Genomic DNA, 16,121 nt, shown 5'->3' on the forward strand with positions numbered 1-16,121 from the left:
TTAGTGAAAATCTATGTGCAGGTGATATTTTTTTAATTTTAAATCCTAACAGGTCTATGCTGCTTACAATGAAGGAGAAGTGTGGACTTCTAAAAAAAAAGCAAACATACATACATACTCACCTCCATGCTGCAGCTGTCCGATGTCAGCTCCAAGATTGAGAACTGAGTGATCACATGTCCGTTGATTGCTCAGTTCTCATCTTCTCAGAGCAGCGACTGTCAACACTGGGCAGGAGCAGCCGACTCTGGCTCTCAGCAGTGCACTGAGAGGCGGAGCCAGCTGCCAATCAGGCAGCCAGGTGACCCCTGACAATATAGTCAGGATCTTTCCAGAGCCTTGAGTGGCTCTTTCACGTCAGCTGATAGAGGGCATCAACCTATTAACTGACTCTGGGTTGCAGGAGATTAAAAGAAAGTGCACTTCTGAGACCAACAAGAAATGTATGGTCACGGGTCTTTCTTACCCTTTATTTAGTATACACCACAGCCATAAGAGAAGTGGACCATAAAACAATGCCCACAAATCCCATAACAGTGGTTCTCAACCTCAGTCCTCAAGTATCCCCAACGGGCCACGTTTTGGTATCTTCCCTTAAATAAAATAGCTCTTATCAATAACATGTCATTCATATTGATTTAAAGCAGGTGTGCAAAGTAAAGGAAAACCTGAAAACATGGCATGTTGGGATTACTTGAGGACCGAGGTTGAGAAACACTGCCATAACTGACTATCTGCAGACCACTTTCCACGGAAGCAATCGATCTGGTAGAGAGAAGACCTGCACCACCTGTTACTGTTCCTTACCCAAACTGGTGAGTGGTAGTATCTGCCCGAGCTGTTGCCTCCCTCAGTTTAAGGTACACCAAATCTGGTTTTCCTTTTTGTGCTTTTTGTCATGTTCACAGCATTTTGGCTGTGGATAATGATGCCAGTGTCACTACCAACACAACCTGCATGGGAACTCAATGCCTGCTGAGACATCTAGACCTTGAGCAGTGCGCATGTCACTAAAATGATACCAGTGCACACTGCTCAGGGACTACACATCTCAGCAGGTACTGAACTTCCACGCTGGTTGTACTGCATCATTACTTCACTGCTATAGTTCTGAAAACTACAGAGGGGCATGTACATCACAGTGAGGTTCCCCAGGAAGAGCCTGTCATCCATACGGCAGTGTGCAGGAACCCATTCAGGAAATGAAGATTTGAGTTAATCACTGTGTGAAGAGGTGCTATATGACAGGAACAAAATTGGAAGTATAAAGGAGGGAGTCCTCCTCTACGGCAGTTAATAAAAACTGGAGTTCTGCTTTAAGAAATGAGGTTCCCCCTAATGAAGTACAATTGAACAATTGTGGGTCCCAAACAAAGAATGTGCTGAGAGTTACACACTGCATGCTGCTAAAAGCACTAAGAGCAGCAACAACCAGCTTTTCAACAAGGCCATAGTGATCTCACAGAACCCCATTGAAATCAGTCATGGGACAGACTTTTCTCATATTTGTCAGTCATAAAAAGGGGAACATAAATAGAAAGAGAAGCAATGGGAGCCTTTGTATTGCTCACAGAAAACGAAACACACACACACCCTTGGGAAGAGTTCTACATAATGAATACTTACTGCTCCATTGCTGTCTTTATAAACTAACTGGCTGAATGTCTCAAGACCTTAAAAGAGAGAAAAAAAAAAAAAAACTGTATATATATTTTGCTTCAGAAAGTTAGAAAAAGTGCAAAAGTCTTTTTCCTTGTATGTCAATGCCGGATAACACATTTAAAACAGAAAGGCAGGAATTAAAACGTTTACATACTGGCTCTTCACTGATGAGGACAGCCCAGCCTGCCAGACAAAGTACATAGCCAAAATGATGGTGACTCACTCCTTTCATACAGTAATTACTGTACTTTATAATGCAGATTGAACAAAATCTGTAAATCCCTCATGTCTTTCTGGTAGGGGTTAGTGACACGGATGTCTGCAAAGAAATCTTGCCATGGAATATATACAGACATGGTAGAAGTTGGCAGGTGATTCAACCCATGGGCACCCACCTAAAACTGAAATGTCACATTTGATGGAACTGATGAGCAATGAAATAAAATGTTCAACCATGTTAATGGTTAATGGAATAATACATTACCCATCTGCTGACTGCTTACCTACCAAGATGTGCAGACAATACAAAGTCTAAGGAAAAAATTGGGCCTAAGCTGTCATTAAAATATAACCAAAGGCATTTTTTTTTTCATTTTCTTTTTGCAGAGTGGAAAGGGACTGGAAGACCCATTAGGCTTCTATTACTGTTAGTGCCCTCGTTATAAAGATTCACCCTTTTTATTAGTCTTGTTTATGGACAGTGAAAGTAAAAGAAAATCCCACATTTTGGGTTGTCCTTGGAAAAGTTAGAGGGGAATTGTTCCAATAGGGACAATAGTTCTGGTGCAGTACTTTAGCAAACAAAAAACGACTCCTGCGCACAGGTGGATCACCATAAAAGATCCGTCAACACAGGCCTTGCTGCCCTCAAGGATGGGGAATCCTAGTGCAAACCGAAATAAAAGAAAAACAGGGGCGCACCAGCCTTGTGTATTAACTTTTCAAAAACATTTATTATAAAAGTGATAAAAAGAAACAACTCACAAGCAATAGGTGGAGGGGGCACAACATGAAGTGTACAGACAGCCAGCATGCAACTTTAGGATGAGCGATGCCTTCCAAAAATCGTGGAGAGATGCATAAACATCACAATCAGCTAACGCGTTTTGAAGGGAACGTCCCTTCTTCGTCAGAGCTATGCAGTGATCCCTCCTTCAGCAGTCCCCCCTTATAAATGCCTCAGTGTCAGTGAAACAAGGATGGGATATGGAGCTCCTCACCCTCAGGGGATCCCTCCCTCTTGTGCCCTCCAATCATACGGGCAACACTCCAATTGGTGAACAAAGAATAGTTTGTGTAGTAAATAGTAATAATAGCGTAATATAGATTATATATATATATATATATATATATATATATATATATATATATATATATATATACACACACACACACGTAACATGAAATGAAATATAATGAACACATATATACATATACACAAAAATTCAATAAAATACACTAGCAATGGTAATGTACCAGAAGCAAGCTGAACCATTAGTGATGAAAACATAGCGTGCTGTGCACATAGAATGCGACAGATGACATAAGCATAAAGTGTACCAGATATAAATCATGGTGAGCAGTAGCATACATGGTGGGTGGGAACCTCCCACTCCACAAAACCACCAGTCTCATCAAACGGATATACACAAATGTAGAGCTATGAAAGATTGAATCCTAGATGTATGTACAAAAGAGGGAGAAGAACGAGTACCTACAGTGCTATCTGGAGGGTCAGTACAGGTTGAGCGCCTCTGTATCGAGTGCACAGCGGGCCGGTAACAGTGTGGCTGTATCCATGTGGAACGCACGCTGGTGTACTTGCGTTCCAAGCTGAAGGAAGTGGGCGGAATCCACATCGCCCCTTCCGCATCTCGTACAGCTCGCTCCCAATGCGAGCGACAGCCTAGTGACAGGTGACTGGGGGCGGGACCAGCATGTAGGGGCCGGTGTCTTACCGAGAATGTTCCCTCGGCGGATAAGTTCCCCCTCTGTACTGCGCAGGTGCAGCGCCTGCGCAGTACGGACTACTGTCATCCGCCGGAGATAGCCGAAGCTCAAACGCTTCAATCAGCTGTACACGGCGCCTGCGCTCTGGGTCCAGGTTCCTTCCCCACCATCCAAGTGGACCTAGAGGGGGAATCTAAAAGAGCCGAGCGAAGCGAGGCCGTGCCCGAAGCGTGGCGAGCGAAGCGAGCCCGCGAGGGGCCCTCTTACAGGCGCCGTGTACAGCTGATTTTCAGCTATTCCGCTTCGGCTATTTCCGCCGGTTCCTACTGCGCAGGTGCTGCGCCTGCGCAGTAAAGGGGGGAACTTAGCCGCCAAGCGGAACTTTCTCGCCAGGACACCGGCCCGCTCTCAATGCGAGCGGCGAGAAACAGCCTAGTGACAGGTGACTGGGGGCGGGACCAGCAAATAGGGGCCGTCAGCTCACTAAAGCCATTCTAGTGTCAATCTGGGCTAGCGGCTGCCCTAAAATGCCAGAAAAATAGCCCCAACAAAAGAACAGAGGGCACCTACTAACTAGTAAAATGTATATGTATAATATATATATGTGTGTGTGTGTGTGTGTGTGTGTGTGTGTGTGTGTGTGTGTGTGTGTGTGTGTGTGTGTGTATATCACTTTTATAATAAATGTTTTTAAAAAGTTAATACACAAGGCTGGTGCGCCCCTGTTTTTCTTTTATTGCAATAGTTCTGGTGACCTGGGGGCCCAAGGAATTCCCCTAATTCCCCGAGAAGAGAAGGATCCCAGTTGCTCTGTGCAAAACCAACTGCATAGAGCAGGCAAGTATAACATTTTTTTTTTTTTTTAAATAAAAATAACAAAACAACAAGACCATCACTTAACTAACTGTGCTGCAATACTACCCAAAAGCATTCAGGGTAGAAGAGTAAAAAGCAGCAAATAAAAGCACTGACAATTTGTGATGCCCCCATTTTTCATCCACAGGCCTTGCCATCTCTGAATATTTGTAAACCAAGCAACAGGCCAGAAGGACAAGAGATAACATTAGAGGAAAAGGGGCATCACAGCCCTTCCTGTAGCTCAGGTAACATGAAGCCATCTCCTCTGTCTCCCTCATCACTGGTGGACTGTGCAAGCCATGTTTAGCTCTACATATAATCATGCAGTACAACATTTGGTAACACTCAGAACTGTTGTTGGGTAAGGTAATCTAGGATATACAGTAGGAGACCAAAGCCAACCACGGGCAGGATGATGCCTGAGCATATCAGTGCTGGCATTCTGGAGAGAAAAACAAATGAAGGCATCATCCCGGGAGATTTTGGTCATCTCTTTAAAAACAGAAAGAAATACTGGTATGTGTTGCAACTCATTTCTGAAAACAACCCCCGTCACCATGACTAATTTAATGCACAATCCTAAAACACAGCTAGAACTGGTCAGCATGAAGGTCCCCAATAATAGGAGCATGTAATAATGGAAGAGATGAGAACCTTGATTACTATGAGTACTAGCCTAAAATATTTGTTGCGAAACAGGTTAGCTTTCATGCGCCCCGCCCCACCATCATACTTAACTTTCCTTCATGCCCAGCCCTGCTTTGTGCAGCCACAAAATAAGAGGAAAAAAAAGTCTGTGTGAGATCCAAACAGCTCAAGACAGAGATAACAATTGATGTCCTGCCCTCATGTAACAGTGCTGGGCCAAGCACCGGGCTGTCAAATGATCCCATACCTTAAAGTGGTTTTGCTTAATGTGGCTGAAAATGATGAGGATGATGTCTCCAGGAAAAGGCAGTAAAGCTTTCAGCTGGAATTCAGCCCTACGACTTAAGTCCAAGGAGGTGCATGACATCTCCTGAGCTTATTGCTATTGTTTGTCTGGCCAAATTACACTCCAGATACTTGGGGTTGTGAGAGAAGGAAAAAAGAGATATGATATGAAAAGATGAGATATGCCTGCCCCTGAACCTCTACTGCCCATTCACGGAAGCCTTTGTATTTTGTGAATGTGTTCACATAGTGAATCACATGGTTCTGTGATTGGGTAGGAGGAGGGGAGGGGCAGGCATAGTAGCTGTAGTGACTCTCCTGTTCAAGATGCAGATCTCAGAAAGATCAGCGGCGCTCTCCCGGGACTACAGCAATAGCTGTCTTCCGGGAGTACTGTAAAGCTGCCAGATGTAAATATTAGAGCTAAGCGTAGAAGGTGTCATGCACTTTGCTGAACTTAACTCATAGTGTGCCTATCTTAAAAATGAGCTGAATTCCTGGAAGCTTTAAAGCAAACTTGTCGCTTTGCCCTCCAGGGGCAATGGGGGAGGGTTGAAGACCCCATACTTATAGCAAGGTTTTGGAGGCAGCAGTTACAGTCCAGTGCTAGGACATTCTTAGCCCAAGTTGGTGTTGCTGGAGCTTGCCTCTACCTCTCGCCCTCAAACATATCTCCTGGCCCATCAATATGATGGAAAGCCAAACTTGAAATGTACAGGGGACAGAAAGGGGAGGGTAAGCTTTAGCACCAACATGAAGTCCTCGAACTATGCATGGCATTCTTCAGTAACCGCACCTTTAATTTCAAAATATTTGGATAAATTCCTACGGTGGCATTTTAAAAACCCATCTCTCAAATCCCCCAAACACTAACAGACTTGCATTATTCCTGTTGGATTTTTTATGCTATATACTGTGCTCTAGAGAAAAGAGAAGAAAGACTTTGACCCCCACTCTTTCACAAGCAAAGGTGTAAGGGGCAAAGTCAAGAAGGCAGATTTCACTGCTGGTTCCCCTAGCAGATGTAGGGTGGATAATTCAGTTTATTAATATTGATCAATAACTGAAGTTTCAATGATTGATGGATTACATTTTTATGTCGTTATCTAATTAAAAGGAGACTTCGAGCTGAAACGAAGATGCTCATCTGCTCAAGACTGCTTTATGTGGATCAACATGGAAGTGTCAAACAACAATGCTCCATTTATAAACAAAAGCAGACGGCAGACCCCTCAACTGAAGCCCCAATGTTCACCTTCAATAACTCACTGCTGTATCTGTGCAATACCTGACTATACAGATGGAATCTGTAGTTACAACACTGGAAGATGCAGGAAACTGGGTTCCGTGATTTTAGTAACCTGGATCAGTCCTGACAGGTAGTTTGTATTTCAACTGGAGATTCCAAATGAATATGGAAAAGTGCTTACCCCTCACAGCACCCCAGACTTGACTTGCTTGAAGAACAGCTCCATCTTCATTAACTGACAGCTTATCTAAAATGGAAAAAAAAGGAATACATTTGATAAATAAATTAATAATAATAATAATAATAATAATAATAATAATAATAATAATAAATGATAACTGATCAAATAAATGAAAACAGGACTCCTTTCAAAGGTTTTGAGTGGGTGGGGATAGGGTTGGTGTGCTGCTAGTAATGGCCACCCCACATAAGATAGCAACCTCTTTTTCTATCAAACTTTAGACAGAACATATAGCCGCCTAATTACTGTGCACATGCAAAGAAAGAGGGGATATAAAGCTTGGTGATTTGCTCTCATTTACATCAGCTAACCACCTTGTGCATTTCTATCATTTTTCTGAAAATTCTACAATCAATACCCCATAATGACAATGTGAAAGATGTTTGTTATAAATTTGCAAAGATAAAAAAAACAAACACACACACACACACAACTGTTTCATTTCCGGCATGTGCCGGAAATGTAACACTCCCATTGGTTGTGCTCCCAACCAAACTGTCAAACCATCCAATGGCTGGTGTCTAAACTAATCACATGTGCAGCATCATGGCAGTTATAGATTAACCAGAGGCAAAGATGGCAGCTTCCTTGGCTGAAAACTATGGGGGGTTTACTTACACTTAAGTATTTACAGCCTTTGCCATGACACTCATAATTGAGCTCAGATGCATCCCGTTTCCACTGGTCATCCTTGAGATGTTACTACAACTTGATTGGAGTCCACCTGTGGTTAATTCAGTTGATCTGACATAAATTTGGAAAGGCACACACCTGTCTATATAAAGTCCCACAGGTAACAGTGCATGTCAGAGCACACACCAAGCCCATGAAGTCCAAGGAATTGTCTGTAGACCTTCGAGACAGGATCGTATTGAGGTACAGATCTGGGGAAGGGTACAGAAAATTTTCTGCAGCATTGAAGGTCCCAATGAGCATAGTGGCCTCCATCATCCATAAATTGAAGAAGTTTAGAAACACCAGTACTCTTCCTAGAGTGGGCCGTCCAGCCAAACTGAGCAATCGGGGGAGAAGGGCCTTAGTCAGGGAGGTGACCAAGAAACTGATGGTTACTGACAGAGCTCCAGCATTTCTCTGTGGAGAGAGAGGAGAATCTTCCAGAAGAACCACCATCTCTGCAGCACTCCACCAATCAGGCCTGTATGGGAGAGTGGCCAAACGGAAGCCACTCCTCCGTAAAAGGCACATGACAGCCCACCTTGAGTTTGCCAAAAGGACACCCGAAGGACTCCCAGATCATAAGAAATAAAAATCTCTGATCTGATAAAGCAAAGATTGAACGCTTTGGCCTGAATGGCAAGCGTTATGTCTGGAGGAAATCAGGCACCGCTCATTAACTGGCCAATACTATCCCTACAGTGATCCTTGAAGAAAACCTGCTCCAGAGCGCTATGGACCTTAGACTAGGGTGAAGGTTCATCTTCAAACAGGACAACAACCCTAAGCACACAGCCAAGATAACAAAGGAGTGGCTACTGGACAACTTTGTGAATGTCCTTGAGTGGCCCAGCCAGAGCCAAGACTTGAACCCAATTGAACATATCTGGAGAAATCTAAAAATGGCTGTGTACCGACGCTCCCCATTCAACCTGATGGAGTTTGAGAGGTCCTGCAAAGAAGAATAGGAGAAACTCTCCCAAAATAGGTGCATGGAATACTACAGCTGATCATAGACTTAAAGGAGACGTTCACTTGTTAAAATAAATAAATGCTTTTTTTTTTGCAGATCGTGGGTGCAAAGCAGGACTCCTACAGCTGTCAGGGTAAGTGGTCTGCCAGTACGTCGTACGGAAAGCAGTTTCAAAAAAGCAGGAATAATCAATAACTTATCTAAAGAGCTCAACAGCGCCCTGGTAGTTCATTGAGAACAAGCCGGCATTCACAGGGCTCTGTGAATGAATGCAAGGCCACGGGGACGAAGCCTCGCACAGCTGCGCTGTTTTTCAAAAAAAGTGACAGCATGTACGGGGGGGGGGGTAGACTTTAAATGAAACACATAGGTGTACAACCATAAAATGTAATAAATAATAAAATAGTAATCATAGAATTATATATACACACACACACACACACACACATACATACACACATATATATATATATATATATATATATATATATATATATATATATATATATTATACATACACACATATATTTTCTCAATATATATCATAATGGAAAGTATGATAGGTTGAACAGCCCTACGCATTTCATGGATTGATCCAATCTTTAGGAGCATGCATATGATTAGAGATATGTAATATATGATATTAGAATTATCTATAAGGTCTGACCCTACCAAGGAAAAGGGTTGGTAATGAAAAGTAAAAATAATTAAAAATAAGTCTAAAATACTGAGACATAACTGTATGATGAGAGTGCGGCACTAAGGATCGGTGACAGCAGGTACGGGAAGAAGATCCCTGAAACATTTTTATCCGTTTAGCAAAAAATAAAAACCGCGGAAGTGATCAAATACCACCAAAAAGAAAGCTCTATTTGTGGGAACAAAATGATAAAAATGTAGTTTGGGTACAGTGTAGCATGACTGTGCAATTGTCATTTAAAAAGTGACAGCACTGAAAGCTGAAAATTAGCTTGGGCAGGAAAGTGCCTGGTATTGAAGCGGTTAAGACTTTATTGGAATGTACAAGAACTTGCTTCTGTTCTAAAGACATCTCTTGGCTGAGCTGCAGCTCCGAGGAAGAATGATCATGTGGGAGTGATGGAGTTATGGAGGCTATCCTATACAAATTTGAATGTTATTCAATCCAGACCTAAAACAGTCAGATCAGAAGACTAACATTGGATGATTATAGGTACAATTAACAGGGTCAGATTGTTTTCACTCCTAGGCCACTGAGACGGTGTCAGCCCAACATAGCATTGGATTGTGTGACCATTACTGGGGAGTTGAAGTTGCTACCCATGCTCAGACCAGAAATAAGACACTGCCATGAGAATTTGACCTGTACAAGCATCTGCATGCCTGGTGTGTTGACTATGTCTCTTTCAGACGCGCTGCGAATTCAGTAGGCATTTAAAGTGGTACATGGTTTGAATTTGCATTGCAATTTCTGTTTGTCATGTGCGATTTCAATGCAAATTTGCGAGAGGAGTGGTTACATCTGAGATTTAATTTTCTATAAAAACAAGGCAAAAATAAAAAAACTGCAGTGATGTGAACACTGGATTGTAATCTTGTCCCACAGAAGTCTATGGAGCTGAAATTCACACCGCACTAAACTTGCACAAGAACCCTTTTTTGAACTGAACCAAATTCACATCACATATGTGAACAGCCTTCATTGGAATGTGAATCTATGCTTTTCGGATTGCATCTGATCCGCATAGAATTTGCACAAGGGGTCAACTAGGGCTATAATGGATAATCTTGGTCAAAATTTGGTTGATCAGACAAGCTTGAAGACGTCGGGCAGCCACAAATTTTGCTTTAAATCTTTTAAGTAAGCACACAGTTACACAACTTCTTTTAAGCCCGCCTGAGGTTTTGTGTATTTGTTGAAACAAAGGCCTTTTAAGCAATGCACACCCAACATCATGTGATAAAAGTGGATATACTAAAACTTGGGACAATCAGTGCAAACTAAATAATACAAGATAAATGCAAGCTGAACACTATAAGGATTCACCAAGCCTATGTAACAAACTAGAAAACAAAAATAAGTGCAGCGCAAATGATAAACTACAAACACAGTCCATAAATTCAAAGATAAGATCTCTTGTAGTAAAGCCAGTTCTTCTATATGAAACACCGATCGTCTCCACTTAGACACATGTGTGTGCTTACCAGATAAGGTGGACCTCTTAAATTACAGGAGGTCAAACGGGCATGGGTTCCATAAGAGCTGGATGAACGCTGCACGGCCCCTCTGGATATCCTCTGTGATTACCGAAAGGCAGCTCTCCAATGCGGCAGTGAAGCAGATAAAACCTCCAGTGCAGTGGGGAATGCAGCAATCCCAAAGATAAAGGAAAAAACTCTAATGCCGCGTACACACGGTCGGACTTTTCGTCTACAAAAGTCCGACAGCCTGTCCGACAGACTTCCGACGTACCTTCGGCGAACTTGCGGCAGACTTTCTTACGAACGGACTTGCACACACACGACCACACAAAAGTACGACAGCCTAGTACGCGGTGACGTACACCAAGTCCGACGAGACTATAAAACGGAAGTTCAATAGCCCGTACGACACCCTTTGGGCTCCTTCTGCTAATCTCGTGTTTATCTCGTGTTAGTAGAAGTTTGGTGAGAGACGATTCGCGCTTGTGAGACTCGTATTTTTCAGTTCGTTTTAACTGTTGTTCAGTCTGTGCTTGTGAGGTTTGTATCTGCTTTTCAGTGCGTTTGGTCAGTTGGCATTGAGAAATCTTTGTTTTATTGGCCGCTCGTTCCTGATTTTCAGGTCGTTCTTCACAGGCCTTGCTGTTCTTCAGTGCGTTCTGTTTAGTGCGTTCTGACCAGCCGACCGTTTTGAAGCCATGTTACCTGTACGTACTCGTCGTAGAGCTCGTGCATTGTATGTGCTTGGTGCTGTAGTTTATTCTTCAGCCCAAGACCAGTCCATGAACAGGGCGAGGAGGAGTTCATGGACCAAGAATTGGTTGCTTCAGCGTGACCAGTTCTGTCACATGCCTTTGCTCCGTGAGATCCGTGAGAATAATCCTAAGGATTTCAGGAACTTTCTCCGGATGACGGACCCCGTTTTTGACCGTTTGTTGGCTTTGCTGACCCCCTATATCAGCAGGCAGGATACCTGCATGAGGCAAGCCATCACTCCGGAGCAGAGGCTGGTCGCTACCTTGCGGTATTTGGCCACAAGGAGAAGCCTGCAGGACCTTAAGTTCTCGACAGGCATCTCCCCCCAGGCTCTGGGGATCATTATCCCAGAGACCTGTTCTGCCATCATACAGGTCCTGCAGAATTCTAAGGTAAGATATTTTTCTTTTATTAGTATCACATGTTCTTTTATGTAATCTTTGATAATGTGATGTATTTCTTGCTTCAAACACTACTTACCATCATTGCAATATAGTGTGAATGTCCCCTTTTTATCCTCACACATGCTGGAATTTTTTACTGTTATTTTTTGTCATGCATGTATATTTTCCTTCAATAACCTTCCCAGCATGAAGTGATGGGAACATATCCACCTAGTCTACTCATTTGGAATGTATTTTGTTTGAGTGTATTTAGTGTGCTGCTAATGAGCAATTATCTAGATTTCACAACCCCCCCACCCCCCCCCACCACCTAAACTCACTCCAAATAGTGTGCTGCTAATGAGCAATTATCTAGATTTCACAACCCCCCCCACCCCCCCCCACCTAAACTCACTCCAAATAGTGTGCTGCTAATGAGCAATTATCTAGATTTCACAACCCCCCCACCTAAACTCACTCCAAATAGTGTGCTGCTAATGAGCAATTATCTAGATTTCACAACCCCCCCACCCCCCACCCCCCACCTAAACTCACTCCAAATAGTGTGCTGCTAATGAGCAATTATCTAGATTTCACAACCCCCCACCCCCCCCCCCACCTAAACTCACTCCAAATAGTGTGCTGCTAATGAGCAATTATCTAGATTTCACAACCCCCCCACCCCCCCCCCACCTAAACTCACTCCAAATAGTGTGCTGCTAATGAGCAATTATCTAGATTTCACAACCCCCCCACCCCCCCCCCACCTAAACTCACTCCAAATAGTGTGCTGCTAATGAGCAATTATCTAGATTTCACAACCCCCCCACCCCCCACCCCCCCACCTAAACTCACTCCAAATAGTGTGCTGCTAATGAGCAATTATCTAGATTTCACAACCCCCCCACCCCCACCTTCGTTAAAATTTGCTGGAATGTTCTGTGGTGTTGATTTGTCTAAAGCAAATATATGTTGCACTTTGCAAAATGCATGTGCACTCTACAAGTGCATTTGTTCCAGTGCTTTAGTAAATGAGCAGAAGCTCTGCTGATTTCCATCATCAAATCATATGCAAGCCTCAAAGTGTTTTCATTAATTGCCCTTGCATGTGATTGTGTACTCCTTGCAACATGAATGCCTTTTTACATTACCTCATTTACTGTAAGCTGGTTAGCAACTGCACCTGCAGAGTGCGACAACTGCAGTCTTGTAGCCTTTTTAGTCCCTAAATTCCTGCGTGTCCTAAAAGTAATTTTTTTTAGGGATTTCACAACCCCCTAAAATGTAATCAATGTTCCATCAGAGGGGGTGAGCAATCTGATAAGTGTGCCTTTCCATATTAGTTATTCCAGAACAATTAAATTATTGAATGTTATACTGATGCTGGGGATAATGTTTTTAATTGTCTAATTTTCTTGCAATGTTAGCTTCCAAATTAATTGATTTTGGTTTTCTTGTTTGATTTCCCAGTTTCCTTCAACGCCACAGGAATGGCAGACTGTGGCATCCCATTTTGCCAGCCGTTGGGACTTTCCCAATTGTGGAGGGGCTATAGATGGGAAACATGTCCACATTGTGCCACCACCCCATTCGGGGTCATATTATTTTAATTATAAGGGGTTCCACAGTATTGTTTTAATGGCGGTGGTGTCGGCACACTATGATTTTTTATATGTGGACGTGGGGAAGAATGGCCGGATGTCGGATGGAGGAGTATTTGCCCAGACGGAGTTCTGCCAGCGTCTCCAGAGTGGTGGCCTGGGATTGCCACCTGATGAGGATAACGTGGAAGGACTCCCCTTTGTCTTCATTGCCGATGAAGCCTTCGCTCTCAGCAAGCACCTCATGAGGCCATTCCCCCAAAGAACCCTCACCCCGGAGAGGAGGGTTTTTAATTACCGGCTGGCCAGAGCTAGAAGAGTGGTTGAGAATGCGTTTGGAATTCTGGCCAGCCGGTTCCGCCTGTTTCAAACAGCCATTAATTTGGCGGAATACAAACTTAATTTTATCGTTTTATCGTGCTGCATTCTGCACAACTTTTTAAATAAGCATTCTCCAAATTATATAGGCACAGTTGGGCCTGAGGCCGGACAAATAGAAGCCAACCTTACAGGCCTGGATACTGTCCGTACTGGCTTGGCCCCCCAAAGTGCCCGTCAAGTTAGACAGCAATATGTTAATTATTTTATGGGTAGGGGGGCCATTGCAATGGGCCAGGATATATAATTTTTGACAATAAAAAAATTATTGATGAAATCTTGCATTATATTTATTGCTTGCCTTTCTTTTGGGCTGTCTCCTAGGTTATGGTCGAGCAGTTGTAGTGCCAACTGTATTGTAATTTTAAATGTCTAAATAAGCTCCATTGCCACTGTAAACAACTTTTTTACAATTATAACTAAAATGATACTGAGCCTTGAAATAACAAACCACACATTTATTTAATTCCTATAAGGAGATGTTTTTATTAATGGTTGTTATGCATTCCGTTCTGCATTTAGTATAAAATGTTCATAGACAAAAATAGAATGATATCTTAATAATGTAGCAAAATATAATTATATCTAAATATTTATACCTAATCCACAAAAAAATATTTTTGGCTTTTTGATTTTCACAAACAGGCTTTTTTTTTTGTTTTGGGAAAATCAAGTTTTTTTTTTTTTTTTTTTTTTTTAAAGCAATTTTTTTGTTTATGTTTTTTTTTTTTATCAAGTTATTTTTGTTTTTATTATTTTTTTTTAATAAAGTTTGTATATTAATTTTTTTTGGTTTTTTAAAATCAAGTTTTTTAATTTTTTTGGTTTTTGAAAATCAAGTTTTTTATTTTTTTTGGTTTTTTAAAATCAAGTTTTTTATTTTTTTTGGTTTTTTAAAATCAAGTTTTTTATTTTTTTTGGTTTTTTAAAATCAAGTTTTTTATTTTTTTTGGTTTTTTAAAATCAAGTTTTTTATTTTTTTTGGTTTTTTAAAATCAAGTTTTTTATTTTTTTTGGTTTTTTAAAATCAAGTTTTTTATTTTTTTTGGTTTTTTAAAATCAAGTTTTTTATTTTTTTTGGTTTTTTAAAATCAAGTTTTTTTTTTTTTTTGGTTTTTTAAAATCAAGTTTTTTATTTTTTTGGTTTTTTAAAATCAAGTTTTTTATTTTTTTTTTTTGTGTTTTTTTGAAAATCAATTTTTATTTTTTTGTGGATTTTTGAGGTATTTACGAGAAACAGCCCTCCTTTTTTACATTAGGTTAAACAGCCATTTATGTTCTGCCAAAAAAAAAAAAGAGAAGGCCCAGAATGGGGTCAGCAAAACAGGAAATGAAGGACATGATTGATGTTTTGGGGTTTAAAAAAGGGCATTTAGATTCGACCCAAAACATCAATCATGTCCTTCATTTCCTGCTGCATACGATCCAGCCGATTCCGCATTTGATCGATCTCCCCATTCCAGGCCATGATTTGAGCAATTAGCCGTTGGGCACTGTCTGTGGTGAAATAGTCACTTGGACCTAAAGTGGAATGAAAAAAAAAATATGTTTAGAAATATGCACACATAAGTTTACCTTACCATAAAGCTGGTGTCTCAAACACTGACCTGGTGGGGTGCCCATGTCGCATACTTCATGAACATCCTCGGGGGTGGCGCTGTTGCTTGACTCAAGCACAACCAGATCACCTAAAATAGAGTAGAAAAATTACATAAAATAAAAGGCAGCCATGCATAGATTACCGTAAGCTGGTGTGTCAGACACTCACCTGGTGGGGTGCCCATGTCGCCCACCTCTCCTTCCTCCACATCCTCAATGGGACTTGGGCTTATTTCCCAATCATGTTTTGCTTGGGGTGGACTGTCTTCTGGTTGTTGGCTGAGTGATTTTTCCCCTATGTGAAACAAAAAATTATTAATCTAATTAGCACACAGATATTTTAGTACATAGTAATTTTCCAACATTTGTAATGAAGTGGTTTGTGTAGAGTTCCTATTTTACCTCAATATTTAAAATTAGAAAGACATATCGGATAGATAGATATCAATATCTCAAAATATAGTTAATAATCTTTTGATCTCTCTCTATATCTGGAACAAAATCTCTAAATATCTAACTAAATGTAAAGCCAAAAAATTAAGATAACTTCAAATCTTCAAAAAGAATGTTTTACATTTCTATATCTATCTATCTACCTATCTCTATATTTCTCTCTCTCTCTATATATTTCTCTCTCTCTCTCTCTATATCTCTATATCTATATCTATCTCTCAATATATAT

General features: G+C 41.3%; 1 protein-coding gene across 1 annotated transcript in view; it reads right to left on the bottom strand.

The window, feature by feature from the left end:
* Positions 1 to 16,121, bottom strand: part of LOC141134725 (beta-hexosaminidase subunit beta-like) — a 95,368-nt gene that overhangs the window by 62,823 nt on the left and 16,424 nt on the right. The window contains exons 3-4 of the mRNA XM_073624166.1: positions 6,834 to 6,899; positions 1,627 to 1,673 (exon numbers count right to left, since the gene is read on the bottom strand). Coding sequence (XP_073480267.1) covers positions 1,627 to 1,673; positions 6,834 to 6,899 — 113 coding nt within the window. The remainder of the gene's footprint in view (positions 1 to 1,626; positions 1,674 to 6,833; positions 6,900 to 16,121) is intronic.

This window comes from Aquarana catesbeiana, linkage group LG01, assembly GCF_042186555.1.
Source record: "Aquarana catesbeiana isolate 2022-GZ linkage group LG01, ASM4218655v1, whole genome shotgun sequence".
NCBI classification, from domain to species: Eukaryota; Metazoa; Chordata; class Amphibia; order Anura; family Ranidae; genus Aquarana; species Aquarana catesbeiana.